The sequence below is a fragment of the Trachemys scripta genome, chromosome 2 (genome assembly GCF_013100865.1).
Source record: "Trachemys scripta elegans isolate TJP31775 chromosome 2, CAS_Tse_1.0, whole genome shotgun sequence".
NCBI classification, from domain to species: Eukaryota; Metazoa; Chordata; order Testudines; family Emydidae; genus Trachemys; species Trachemys scripta.
The window spans coordinates 87,633,607-87,648,727 of NC_048299.1; the positions used below are offsets into that span (position 1 = coordinate 87,633,607).

At 41.1% G+C, this 15,121-nt stretch overlaps 1 protein-coding gene across 5 annotated transcripts in view; it reads right to left on the reverse strand.

Annotated features, from left to right (window-relative positions):
* AOAH (acyloxyacyl hydrolase) overlaps positions 1-15,121 on the reverse strand; it is a 112,121-nt gene that overhangs the window by 67,825 nt on the left and 29,175 nt on the right. For all 5 annotated transcript variants that reach the window (XM_034761210.1, XM_034761208.1, XM_034761209.1 and 2 more), the window contains exons 6-9: positions 14,115-14,174; positions 4,418-4,488; positions 2,609-2,669; positions 2,052-2,122 (exon numbers count right to left, since the gene is read on the reverse strand). In XM_034761210.1, coding sequence (XP_034617101.1) covers positions 2,052-2,122; positions 2,609-2,669; positions 4,418-4,488; positions 14,115-14,174 — 263 coding nt within the window. The remainder of the gene's footprint in view (positions 1-2,051; positions 2,123-2,608; positions 2,670-4,417; positions 4,489-14,114; positions 14,175-15,121) is intronic.

Consider the following 15,121-nt stretch of genomic DNA (forward strand, 5'->3'; position numbering starts at 1 on the left):
AGATAAAATGCTTTGTGCTTTTCAAGGAAACCAGCCTCCTTGGTCCATTTTCTATCAGAGCATAATGTCAGACCTTGTGCTCTTTGGAGGTCATCAAACAGTCAGCATTTTAAAGGAAATAATTAGAAATTTTAACTTGTATATAAGTTTTTCTTTTCAGAATTTGAGAGAAGTGAAATTCCCCCCAAAACACAGCGGCGATTTAGAGCCCAATTCTGCAAGGTGCTGAGTAATTCTAACCCAGGGTACGTCTCCCATGGAGCTGGAGGGGTCATTTCCAGCTTGGGTAGACATACCCACAGTAGCATGGTAGCTGCAGCTGCATGGGCATCAAGATCATAGAATCATAGGACTGGAAGGGACCTCGAGTGGTCATCTAGTCCATTCCCCTGCACTCATGGCAGGACTAAGTATTATCTAGACCATTCCTAACAGGTGTTTGTCCAACCTGCTCTTAAAAATCTCCAATGATGGAGATTTCACAACCTCCCTCAGCAATTTATTTCAGTGCTTCTAGCTGCCCCAAGTACAATCCCATCTGAAACTATAGATACATATTTGGAGTAGCTAGCCCATTCTGGATATGCAGCTACACTGCTATTTTTAGTGTGGCTATCTTGATCAGAGATATGACAAGTCTACCTGAGCTGAAAATTACCCCTCCAGCTCTAGTGTAGACATAGCACAAGTGTTTGCCGTTTCCACTACCATTGAAGTTAACTGGACCTACACTTTTTACCCCTACTTCACCACTATTTCAAATCTCATCAAATATCACTGAGGGCCTGATTCAAAGCACCAAGACTCCCATTGACTTCAGCAAGCTTTGGATCAGGCCCATCATGTAGTACAACTGGCTCATGGTCACTTTACATTGTGCCCCTATTTAAAATTTCTCCTGTGTTCACTGTGGGTTTAGAAGATTGTTTCTGCTAACATGATTGTGCTGCCCAGTGTGAGTGGAACATAATTCTGCTAAGCCAGTATTTTTAAACTATTCAGGACTTGGCTACTACCAAGTTTTAAAAACAGTTCTGAACTATACCCTGTTGATGCTTGGTGGAGCAATCATATGAGCAGAAACCTTTTTTTTAAATGATTTTGTAGCATGGGGTAAAGTAAGGGGCATAGTCACAGACACACAGTTCTCCACTCAGCATGTGCATGTAAGTCCCACTGATGCTACTGGGAGTTATTTACCTAATATAGGGGGAAATATCACTTACACTGAATTTATGGCAATGTTAGTGAGACTGGAATCTGGCACTGTATCTAACCAGTCATCTATACGTAGAATTTCCACCCACTTCAGTGGGAACCGCACATGTGGACCAAGGGCTGAATATGACCCCCAAATACACATGATATTTATACTTGGACCGTTTCTTCTTTCAGTAGGTCCATTTCTGCTTCTGCACAGCTCCCACTGATTTCAGTGGGAACCTTGCATGTGCATCTGAGGGCAGAACATTGCACAGTGTGTGTATGTGTTTCCTCCTTGCATCAAGGTATTAATATGCCCTACTCTGTGTAGTTTCAATTGCTCTTCTGTAATAGTTACTGTACCAGCATATAAGTATATCCAGTTTCTAGTGAATAATCAGTAAATAGGAGCTAACTTTGAAGATCATAAAGGGTCAAAAGGGCCTAATCTGCACAGGTACAGAGAACCTGCAATCACCAGTGAAGTCTAGGAGGAAGTGATGAGAAACAGTGTAGTCTACTGGATTAGGACTCAAGAAATTGGGATCTATTCCTGGCTCTGACACTGACTTGCCATGTGACACTGATTAAGATCAGTTCACCTCTCTGTGCTTCTCTTTGCCCTCCCCTCTCAGCCTCTGTCTATCTTTTCTATTTAGACCATAAGCTCTGTGTGTCTGTACAGCACCTACCACCATTGGGTCTCATCTTGATTGGGTCATCTAGGCTCTATCAGAATACAAATTAATAGATGATAATAATAATCATGCATATTCTTTCAAGATTTGACCAAAATGATAAAATATTTCTTTTTAACACGAGTATCTAAAAATAATTAACAAAATTACCGTCTACCAGGGTACACTATTGCTTTTCCTTCATTGCAGTCTCTGCCTCTCCAGTGATATCCCCTCAAGGTCTAAAAGCCAAGAGAAGCACAAATAGGATGTTCTTCTTATTCTTTTTTTTTTTTTAATTTCAAATATCTAAAATGAGAGTGTAACTCAAGGTGCAGGAATAAAGCCTGGTAAATGGGTTTTATTCCAAATTCACAACACTAAGCTTTAATAAATGACATTGTGCTAATTTTGATGCAGAAATAAGACATGCTGCCAATTTTAATATTTTTAATGGCTTTGCTTCACCATCTATTAATTCAATAAACATACTACTCAGTGGCAGAGCAGTTTGCTTCTGCAGACAATGCAGCTATCTCCAAAAATGGCATAAATGAATGATTTCTTCCCCTTTCCCCCAAAAGAAAATTATCTTCTATAATAAAAACTGCTCTCACTTGATTCCTATGCTCTCCCATGAAAGAAAAGGATTTGTAGAAGCCAGAAGGAACTTCAGAGAGATTCTTGTCAATAGGGGATTATCCCACCAAAAGAGAAGCTTTACTTACTGGGAAAGCACTAAATTTATCTCCATCAAAGTCTTCATAAGGTAACTTATTTTTTATGACGCTGTAAAAAACACCACAATACTTTGTTTCAGAAACAAAATTACAGTAAAGAGATGAAAATATACAAGCTGCTTGTTAATATATTATTCATTTCTCACTCCATGTTCAAGCACAAGTATCTGCATTTCAGGGTATTGATTCTGCATTTCAGTGTATTGATTTCAGTCACTTTGTTCTCAGTTAAATGGAGTTGCACCTGCATAACAGCAGAATCTAGCACTACAGTCCTAAAATAAAATAGCAAATCAAATCTGTAGTAAAATTAGCCGAATATTTTCTGAATTATGTAAAGTGACAGCATACTGGACCCCATGGATCCTGTAGTTCCACACATTATGACATCTGTCCTTGGCTAGAGAAAGCAGATCAGCATCTGTCTTCAGTGATGAAACAAGCATTCTCATGTATTGCTTAGCAGGTGGTGTTCTTGGAATGACATGCTAAGAATCCTCTCCTTGGGAGGCTAAGCATATGACCTTCAAAGAGTTTCCAACCTCTTGGATGCATGAGAGCTGCTGAATCAGAGTCAAAAAACTAAGCTGCTGCTCCCAGGCTAGGTGGTTTCAAATTACATTAGCATCAGGCACTGAGAACCAATGGAGATAGGTTATGCACATTTTTATTTGTACTTGTCACCCTGGTTCTCTGTGCACCCAGTACTTTGCAAGTATTGCCTGCTTTAGGCTAATTCAGTCTCTGTGACTAGTGTCAGTTGAAAGGAAATGGTACAGATCCAGGACAAGTTCAAAGAGGAAAACTTATTCTGCCACATATTGGTGGGGGGAGGGAATTGAACATCGTTGATCTGGCATATATTTTACAGTGTGTATGTACATTTTGGCTCCGACTACCACTATCTGACTCACAGAGCTAAATCTTCTATTCTCCCTGCTTCTGGCCTTGACTTAATGGATTTTACAGACTCTCTAGAAATTTTCTACACAGATCACCCCAACTCCTACTATTGATATTTGAGGTTCACTCAAATGGAATCACTCAAAGTGGAATTTTACTGAACAAATTGGGCTGGGGAATAGGGTCATTCTAAAAATACTTCATGTGTTCCTATCCCTTACTAAATATGCTTCAGGTGTTCCTCCTCCAACCCATAAATTCTCTGCTCCAACAGATGCTCTCTGAAAATAGTAGCCCAGTTGATGCCCAGTCCTACGTTCCTTTACTGAGACTCTAGCTTTAATGTATGTGTCCACTTCTTATCTTGTGCCTTTTAGAATTATATAGATGCTGCTTGCTGTGATCAAAGGAGAGCATGTTTCTCTCCAGTGGGACAGGAAGCACAATAACTGGGTGAGTGACCAATATGGACAAGTATCTTGGAGACAGGAAATCTGAGAGGAAAAGTGGTACTAGATGATAATCTGGCTTGCGGACACAGAATCTCTGTGTGGGAAGATGCCAGGATACCCCCAGTTTGGGACAGGGCCTGCATGTCCTCCTACCGTCACTGTCATTATGCTTTTGTTACCGCCACTGTCATTATGCTTTTGTTTTCAATATTAAAAATATTCAAATTCATTTCCAGCATCTTCTTCTAGGAGCGATATGTACCTTGACTGCTGTACTTTCTAAAGAATGTTTCTGATGGAAAACAATGTTGTCATCGACAGGAGGAGAACAAAGCTCTTTTAAAGCTGAAGGTTTTTTGTTTTTTTTGTTTAGTTATTAAAAGGAACAAGTGCCACAAATATTATGAAGTCTGCCATTAAGGACTGGAAATATCATACATACTATTTAATCTTCTCACACAGCTTGACCAGAGGGGGAAGTGCACATATATTTAAAAAGCCGTCTGTGTTTTTCTAGGAAAAGAGAACAGTGCATTAGTTCATATAGCCCACGTACTTTCCAGCTGTTTGTGTAATGGTTGTCACAAAATTAAAGGGGATGAACAGTTTCCTGGAGGAAAATGGTCATTTACCAGGATTCTTCACTTTAATAAAATCAGTGTTTTATAAACCATCTGCACCTTGCATGAGAATAGAACAAGGGACAATGATACTTACCAGGAATTGTGGAAGTGTTCATTGAACATAAATCTTGTTCCTGAATGCTGAGTGGGAGTTTTGGGTGAGCAAGGGATGCAGGATCAGGCTCCAAAGGAGGATAATTTAAGGGGCTGGATGTGTACATAGTGCATCCATCGTTTTTTAATGGAATTCTTACATAGAAAACCAAGGGCAGGGCCATGTTTACCGCCTGTAGAAAATTATGCTCCAAGGTAAACCCTTTTTACAATACATGACCTTCATTGGAGACAAACCAAATGTGGAGGATACAGAATAATCCCAATATCCCAGAACGAAGTAGCACTTACTGGTACAGGCTTATGTCAAAGAAATGCTCACATAATGTAAATGAGGCATTAATTTAATACACATGTCGCTAGTATCACCTATCACATGTTCAAATGGACTATAAATATGAAGGGCTAAATTCTTTAGTCAGTGCACAGCCTAAGTGCTAAGGAGGTTTGTAGGGTGTAAGCATGAACAGCTTGAACAGCATCGTTTCCTCAGGCCATGGAGGATTATTATTATGTTCAATACTATAGTGCCTAGGAGCCCTAGTCATGGACTAGTACCCCCTTACGCTAGGCACTGTACAAACACAGAACACGAAAACAGTCACTGCACTAAAGAATTTACAATCTAAGTATAAAACAAGAGACAACAGATGGACAAGCAGGCAGATGGAGGAGTACAAGGAAACAATATTGGTCAGCCTGGCAATCACAGTCACAGATCCACCAGTCCCACCCTACTTTAACCCCCCTCTCTAACTTAGCTCCCATGGTGCTGTGCTCTGCAAGAGGACTCAGACCTCCTGTGTGGGCTCTCTGCTTCCTGACTCCCAATACGGTAGCAATGCACCAGTTCTGCTGTGTTTAGGACTCAACATGCCCCTGGTGGGATGGAAGAATGGAAGGAAACAGATTTGCTCAGGCACTAACACATGATTGGAAGGTAACCACATGTCTTGGGTGCACAGTGAGTGGCCAACTACCGTCAGTATCTGATATTCAAGAAATTCTTGAATTGCCTAAACATCAATGCTAGGAGCCTGGGTTACAAATGAGAGAAATTGGAATTGCTTATTTATGAGCACAATTCAATCTAGTGGTTATTACTGAAACCTGGTGGGATGGTTCGCACTACTGGAATGTTAAAATCAATGGTTATAACCTACCATATATACTTGATCATAAGCCGGTTCGTTTATAAGCTGACCCCCCCAAGAGGGATAAGTAAAAATGGAAAAATTTTATAACCCGTTCATAAGCCGACCCTATACTTCAGGGGTCAGCAAACTTTGGCTCCCGGGCCATCAGGATAAGCCGCTGATGGGCCAAGATGGTTTGTTTACCTTGAGTCCGCAGGCACAGAGGTAAACCTAAGTAAACAAAGTGTCCCGGCGCACCAGCTGCTTACCCTGACGGGCCGGGACAGCAACTGGTGGGGAAATTTTTTTGGGGGGGAGAAGCTGGGGGCCAGGGGAGTTAAAAAAAAATTGGTCTAGAGGGGAAGTGAAGGCAGCTATTTATATATCTATATATATACATATATCGATAGCTAGATAGATATAGATATATAATTGCTGCCTTCACTTCCCCTCTATACCAATTTTTTTTTTTAACCAGCACAGTCTTCTTCCTCAAATGTGGGACTGTGGCTTTTGGGGCATCTAGTATATGTATATGTATGTGTATATATATCAAATGGAAGAAAGGGGAAGTTGATAGTAATGAATATAAATCAGAAATTAGGAATTGTAGAAAATTGATAAGGGACACAAGGAGAAATCTATGGCCAGCAGAGTTAAGGACAATAAGAAGGAGTTTTTTAAATATATGAGAAATAAAAAGAATCCTGACAATGGTATTGGTCCATTACTAGATGGAAAGGTAGAATTATAAATAATAATGCAGAAAAAGCAGAAGTGTTCTTAAAATATTTCTGTTCTATATTTGGAGAAAAAACAGATATAGTCTCATCAGGTGGTGATAGCACTCTTTCCATCCCACTGGTATCTCTGTGGGATGTTCAACAGAAGCTGCTAAAGTTAGACATTTTAAAATCAGTAAGTCCAGATAACTTGGATGCAAGAGTTTTAATAGAGTTGGCTGAGGAGCTCACTGAACTGTTAATGGTGTTTTTCAATAAGTTTTGCAGCACTGGCGAAGTTCCAGAAGGCTGGAAGAAAGCTAATATGCCAATTTTTAAACAGGCTAAACAGGATGATGTGGGTAATTATAGCCTGTTAAGTCTGACATCAATCCTGGCAAGATAATGGGAGCAGCTGATACGGGACTCGATTAATAAAGAACTAGAGGACGGCAATGTAATTAATGCAAATCAACATGGGTTTATGGAAAATAGATCCTGTCAAACTAACTCAATATCTTTTTCTGATTAGATTACAAGTTTGGTTGATTAAGGTAATAGTGTTGACATAATTTACTTAGACTTCTATAAGGCATTTGACTTGGTACTGCACATTTTGATTAAAAACTAGAACAATATAAAATGAACATGGCACACATTAAGTGGATTAAAAACTAGCTAACTGATAAGTCTCAAAATGTAATTGTAAATAGGGAATCATCATCAAGAGGGTATCCTTCCAAGGGGGTCCCTATGCTATTTAATATTTTTATCAATGACCTGGAAGAAAACATATAATCATCACTGATAAAGTTTGCAGATGGCACAAAATTGGGGAAGTGGCAAATAATGAAGAGGGCAGGTCACTGATTCAGAGTGATCTGGATTACTTGGTAAACTGGGTGCAAGCAATATGCATTTTAATATGGCTAAATGTAAATATATGTATCCAGGAACAAAGAATGTAGCCTATATTTACAGAATGGGGGACTCTATCTTAGAAAGTAATGACTCAGAGAAAGGGAGTTGTGGTGGATAATCAGCTGAATATGAGCTCCCAATGTGATTCTGTGGCCATAAGAGCTAATGCAATCCTGGGATTCATAAACAGGGGAATCTCGAGTAGGAACAGAGAGGTTACTTCACCTCTGTTTTTGGCACTGGTGTGACAGCTGCTGGAATATTATGTCCAGTTCTGATGCCAATAATTCAAGGTGCTAATGGGAAAGGGTTCAGAGAAGAGCCACGAAAATGATTATAGTATTAGAAAACAGGCCTTATAGTGATAGACTCAAAGAGCTCATCTAGAAAGAAAGGGATAGATAATAGGACAGAAAATATTATGTTGCCTTTATATAAATCCATGGTACGCCCACATCTTGAATACTGTGAGCAGATGTGGTTGCCTCATCTCAAAAAAGATATATTGGAATTGGAAAAGGTTCAGAAAAGGGCAACAAAAATGATAAGGGGTATGGAACAGCTTCCGTATAAGGAGAGCTTAATAAGACTGGGACTTTTCAGCTTGGAAAGGAGATGGCTAAGGGGAGATATGATTGAGGTCTATAAAATCATGACTGGTATAGAGAAAGTAGAGAGGGAAGTGTTGTTTACTACTTCTCATAACACAAGAACTAGGGGTCACCAAATGAAATTAATAGGCAGCAGGTTTAAAACAAAGAAAAGGAAGTATTTCTTCACACAGCACAGTCAACCTGTGGAACTCCTTGTCAAAGGATGCTGTGAAGGCCAAGACCATAACAGAGTTCAAAAAAGAACTAGATACATTCATGGAGGATAGGTCCATCAATGGCTATTAGCCAGGATGGGCAGGAATGGTGTCCCTAGCCTCTGTTTGCCAGAAGCTGGGAATGAGCAACAGGGGATGGATCACTTGATGATTCCCTGTTCTGTTTATTCCCTCTGGGGCACCTGGCACTGGCCACTGTCAGAAGACAGGACACTGGGCTAGATGGACCTTTGGTCTGACCCAGTAGGGCCATTCTTATGTTCTTATGTTCTTATTTAACAAAGAGAAGGTTAAGGGGTGACTTGATCATAGTCTGTAAGTATCCACATGGGGAATAAATATTTAATAATAGGCTCTTCAGCACAATCCAATGTCAGGAAATTGAAGCTAAATAAATTCAGAATGACATAGGCCGTACATTTTTAACAGTGAGGGTAATTAACCATTGGAACAATTTACCAAGGGTCATGGAAGAGTCTCCCTCACTGACAATTTTAAAATCAAGATTGGATGGTTTTCTAAAAGATATGCTCAAGGAATTATTTGGGAGAAGTTCTCTGACGTGTGTTATGCAGGAGGTCAGACTAGCTTATCACAGATAGTCCTTTCTGGGCTTGGAATCTATGAATAGGTGTAAATATCACACAATAAAGGGATACTTTAACATGCTATACCACTTACAAAGCTGAGGTTTACATACCCCTTAAGCTTCACTCAGATTTTTCAGTTTCAGCCTAAGGGCTAGTCCACACTGGCACCATTAAAGCACTGCCGGAGCAGCGCTTTAACGTGGCTTGTGCAATCGCGGCACAGCGAGCGCTCTTAAAAACCCACCTCCATTAGGGGTGTGGCTACCAGCATTGGAAGCGTGGCTCCCAGTGCTGGCACACTGCCTTCACTGGCGCTTTGCAGCGCTGAAATTTGCTGCGCTCAGGGGGGTGTTTTTTCACATCCCTGAGTGAGAAAGTTGCAGCGCTGTAAACAAGCCCTAAGTCACAATGTTCTGCAGTGTGCAAAAGCCTTTGATGTTAACACAGCCACATCTGAAGTCTCTTTGGAAAGACAATCTGGTGCTTTAAATAAATTACAGTCAAATTTAAGTCCAAACTTAGCTGTAAGTAGAACAGAAACTTTCCTCCCCTCCCTTTGGTTTGTCATTTTAAAACAGCTTCAGACCGAGGCCACATTAACTTCAAAGATTTCACATACACAGCTTGGGCAGAAGCAGCTGAAGTGATGGTTGCATTGAAGACTTTGAAGACACAAAAAAGAGATTATAGCTAGTTCTTCTATGTGTACACAATAGGTCTCCTCCCCATGCATAGCCCATGTGCAGGCCAGCTAACAACTGAAGTACTTTCACTCAGGGGACTGCAGGGATACTTTCATCTCTGTGTCCTTAGTGAGTAGGAGATGGCTACACCCCCACAATCCCACCCTCAACATACACACACTGGCCCACAGTACAGGGTTGGTGAACTGAGGGGAGCAGACTGCACCATCCTACAGCCTACACACACCCTGTGCACACAAGGGAACTCTCTCTGGCTCCCTTTGGGGCAATGCAGCTCCCCCTGCTCTCTATACAGGGCTGTGCTTAAAGAAACAGGGTACGAATCATAGAATATCAGGGTTAGAAGGGACCTCAGGAGGTCATCTAGTCTAACCCCCTACTCAAAGCAGGACCAATCCCCAGACAGATTTTTGCCCCAGATCCTTAAATGGCCCCCTCAAGGATTGAACTCACAACCCTGGGTTTAGCAGGCCAATGCTCAAACCACTGAGCTATCCCTCCCCCCATGATTTGAAATGGTCTTCTATTCAGACATTTTTGAGTTGGCCATGCAATTTCTGACAAATCTGTCTGCTGGATCAGCTGCCATTTTGGGAAGCACACTCGATGTAGCATTTTACAGAGACCACACACACACCTTGTGCTCTCTGAAGAGTGAGCTTACCTTTTGTTTTCTTCTTTGTTGTTACCCTTAATCTAAAATAAAACTTGATCAGACTGAAAGTGTATGGTTGCACTTTTTTGTATGGAGAGTCAAAAAAGATCATTAAACCCTTGGAAATTATATTAATTTTAATTAATTTGTAGCTTTAAAATATGTTTCAATAAGGATAGCTGTGAGGTAATTGCTAGAAGTATGCTAGGATTAACTACAGGATGGGCCTAAACAATTTATTAAAACATTTATTTTAATGTAATTTTGATTTGGGACCATGTAGTTGTCTGTCTTAAACAATTCATGCTCATTATTCATTGAACAGTGAATGAGAAAACTAGTATTTTGAGAAATAACTGAAAGATTGTTCATCCTGTCTCAGGGCCATCATCTGCCTAGCCCTGTTGTGATAAATGAGCCTATAAATTTACCCTAATTGTGAGATCAACTGTGAAAAGGGAGTGAAAATTCATAAAAGGTCACAATAACCTATAACACCAAAATGTTGATGGGAAAAGGTCCAAACAGGAGACAGAAAGAAAGAATGAATTCAAACAAAAAGCCCAACTGGTATAACTCATGGAAACAAAGAGACATGGGACCGATAAATCAATGGACCAAAATTGGTGCGTCAGAAATTAGGCTTAATTGGTGAACAAAATGGGAGGGTGAACTGCTCTGCCCATCATTCCCTCTTGGCAGCCTTAAAAGAAAAGACGATTTTGGGGGGAAAGAAAGAAGAATTTGTCCATTAACAGCTACTGACTGGGAGATGGGCGAACCAGCAGGAGCGAGCTTTACCATCATGGCTGCCACCACCACTGTCTCCTGGGACCCAGTCACCACTGGGCTGTCTTCTTCCTAATCCTGAGACATGTCCTGACCAGACTAGGCCAAAGAGAGGGATCCAGATGACATCACCACCTTCACTGGCTGCAGCTAAATCCTGACAAGCACCTGGGAGGTGAGACTTTTTCACTCCCTTTCTCCTCAGTGTGTCCTTTTCTTTCCCCACCTTATTTCTTCTCATTCCTATCCCTCTCCTTTTTCCTTCCATCTAATAAGAGTCTGGCTTAGCCAGCCAAGATTGCATATTTCACAACACTATTGTAAGCCTGTGACCAGAGAGACAGATAAAAACAATGACCCAAACAGCCCAATCCTGGCCCAAGTTGCCAGGTTTTGGAGTGGCTAATAAGACTGTGTTCCATGCACGTGTTTCTCGAGCAGTGAGATTGCAAGAGAGAGTCAACACCAGAGACAGAAACTGTGTTTTCTATGTTTGCTGTTCTTTTCTCTCCCATCTTGTGTGTGTGTGTCTTGCTTTGTCTTTTAAGAAATGGTATTGGACTTTAACAGCAGCCGCAGCAACAATGGCTCCAGCCCCTCTCAACTAACCTTTTCTCTTCCCCCGACCTCCCCCTCAAGGACAGTTATCATCCTCCTTAATATCATGTAAAAGACTGTCAAAAAATTCTCTCCAGCTAAAGGGAATGTGAGCAAGAGATGTTCTTAAAGTGAAAGCCTTGCTTAGCACTTTACATTTCAAATGCTTTAACTCTTTTCTCCTGTGTCTTTAATATAAGGTTAAAATGTTTTTTCCTCATGACACTAAGCAGGCTGAGGTCTCTGCATTACTAAACCCCAAACCTTATACAGTTTTACATTTCTCCAGTGATGGGAAAAAATAGAAACTTCATGCAATTTGGGAGGAAATATTTGACCATCAATAACATGATATTCAGTGGAAAGTATAATGAGCATGGTCCTGTTGTTGCTGCTCCACATGAGCGGAAGCCCTTATTTACAGTGTATTATTTATTTCCTTGGTATCACAGTTTGGCAGTAGCCCAATGGCTAATTAGGAATCTCAATTTTCATTCCTGTGAGCAGCATCACAGTGAGGATTCAGGAAGAAACAAGATCAATAATTTCTTTGCAAAGAGCAAAAAATGTTTGTTCAGTAATCAAATGCCTGAAGAAAATTGGAAGCAAACTCCATGGCTTACTTGACTCATAAAACTGAAGGCATAGCTAGCCACCAGCAAAAAAGTTGCACTTCCTTTCGCTGCTACCTATTAGAAATGGGTGCAGGGCTCAAAATGTGAGGTTTCAAACTCCAGTGTTCAAGGCTGGTTGTAGCCAGGCCTTTTGTTTGGTTCAGCCCACCATAAGCATGTTTGGATTTCAAAGAACTCCAAAACGAAGGGGTGTTCAGATCCAGGGATTTGGTTTAGGCCTGTCTTTACTAGCCAGAGGACGGCACATGCAGAAAAGGTTGGAGTGATGGTGGGTTAGGAAGAAAAGTGTAACTGAAACACACATTGGCCAAACCGGATAGTCCCTACGTAAAAGAATAAATGGACACAAATTGGACATCAGGAATGGTAACATACAAATGCCAGTAGGTGAAGACTTCAATCTCCCTGGACATTCTATAGCAGATTTAAAAGTAACTATTCTTGAACAAAAAAAACCCTTCAGAAACAGACTTCAAAGAGAAACAGCAGAACTACAATTCATTTGCAAACTTAACACCATTAATTTGGGTTTAAATAGGGACTGGGAGTGGCTGGCTCATTACAAAAGCAGCTTTGCCTCTCCTGGAATTGACACCTCCTCATCTATTATTGGGAGTGGATCACATCCACCCTGATCGAACTGGCCCTGTCAACACTGGTTCTCCACTTGTGAGGTACTCCCGTCTCTACATGTGTCATTATATAATGCCTGCATCTGTAACTTTCCCTCCATGCATCTGAAGAAGTGAGGTGTTTTACCCACGAAAGCTTATGCCCAAATAAATCTGTTAGTCTTTAAGGTGCCACCGGACTCCTTGTTGTTTTTGTGGATACAGACTAACACGGCTACCCCCTGATACTAGGCAGGGCTGGAACAGCAGCAGCAGATCTGGAGACCTAGCTGGAGAAAGAGCCCTGGACAAAACTGACAGGCTCTGGAAACTTCTACTTCTGTAAAGAATCTAAATAGGATTTGAACCAAAGCATCTGACATCTGGCTACTGAAGCCGACTTCTAAGCACTGCAGCATTATGGTCTTTTGTGTTTATTACCTGGATTCCTGCCACCCTTACATTCACATGGAGGCCCTATGGGGTTCAATGAGGTTACTTGTGTGAGTGAGCACTATTCAACACGAGTGATGCTGGCAGCATAGTGCTGTGCATAAACAAACGCAAACAACATAGTAATAAATAATAATGAGGCATAACGCTGCAGTAAACACTCAGATGAGGATCTGAACATGGGCACTGAGTCTGAGTTCAGGGAGCTTCTTGAACCATTATCAGGTTGGCAGGCTTAATAAAACTAATTAGAGCTCAGCAGGTTTTTATTCATATACAGTAATTCTAGCTTTTTTATTTCCCCCTCTCCTCTTTTTAAAAAAATGCTATGTATTAAGGATGGATGAATCATCAACGCGTTAATCTAGCACCAACTGTGTGCAGTATGGTACTGCATCAGAGCTGATGTGTAAATCTGCTATACCTATTTACTGCTTGAGAGGATCTAGACTCTTCTACTTTTCGTGACAGTTTTGGTCATGCTGGCTCTATCTTTTATTTTCCCATACAGTCTCTCTGCATTTGTTTTTCATTCTGCTGTATTTTCCACCTATTTTTACACTAGATATTCTCTTTGCTCCTTCTTTATTTCTGTATTCAGTCTCACCTAACCACAGTGCAGAACCAATAAATACTAAAGTCTGAGTCAGCATTTCAAATTTATGAGGTTCAAACGGTTTTGAAATTATGCAAATTGAGGCTACCTATCCCTAATAAATGCAGTCACAACGTAAAATACCTTTTGACCCTTATTTCTTACCAGAACTTTGGAATTCCTGACAATCCTGTTTGCTTTCCTTACGGCCTTGTTCAGCCCCATCTAAAACAGCAAGAGAAAAACAAAATATATCAATTTTGCATTACCTATATATTTTCCCCCAAATATTTTCTCTCTTTCTGTCATTAGTCATGGCACAAAAATGAAGGATGGATCTACAAATAAATCATTCACTACTTTTTATTGGACTACTAATCAATTATCTAATCACCATGTATGAAACTCCAGGGCACCATTTATTTTCTTAGGCCTTGGCTACACTTACCAGCTAGTTCGACGGCTGGAAATCGAAGTTCTGGGTTCGACTTATCGCGTCTAGTCTGGACGCGATAAGTCGAACCCGGAAGTGCTTGCCGTCGACTGCGGTACTCCAGCTCGGCGAGAGGAGTACCGCGGAGTCGACGGGGGAGCCTGCCTGCCGCGTGTGGACCAAGGTAAGTTCGAACTAAGGTACGCAACTTCAGCTACGTGAATAACGTAGCTGAAGTCGAAGTACCTTAGTTCGAACTTACCTTGGTCCACACGCGGCAGGCAGGCTCCCCCGTCGACTCCGCGGTACTCCTCTCGCCGAGCTGGAGTACCGCAGTCGACGGCAAGCACTTCCGGGTTCGACTTATCGCGTCCAGACTAGACGCGATAAGTCGAACCCAGAACTTCGATTTCCAGCCGTCGAACTAGCTGGTAAGNCTCTACGCATCCGAAGAAGTGAGGTTTTTACTCACGAAAGCTTATGCCCAAATAAATCTGTTAATCTTTAAGGTGCCACCGGACTCCTTGTTGTTTCTGTAGATACAGACTAACACGGCTACCCCCTGATACTTGATATTTTAGCTACGCTGTCTTAGTGAAAGTGGACAAAATTCAACAACTCATACAGAAGTGCAATCTATTTGTTGGATGCAAGATGGGCAGAACTAGGATGTAAGGATGCAAGAACCACCCAGTCTCCAGAAAACAAATCAGTTCAGATTTGCCATCTGTCATAGCTC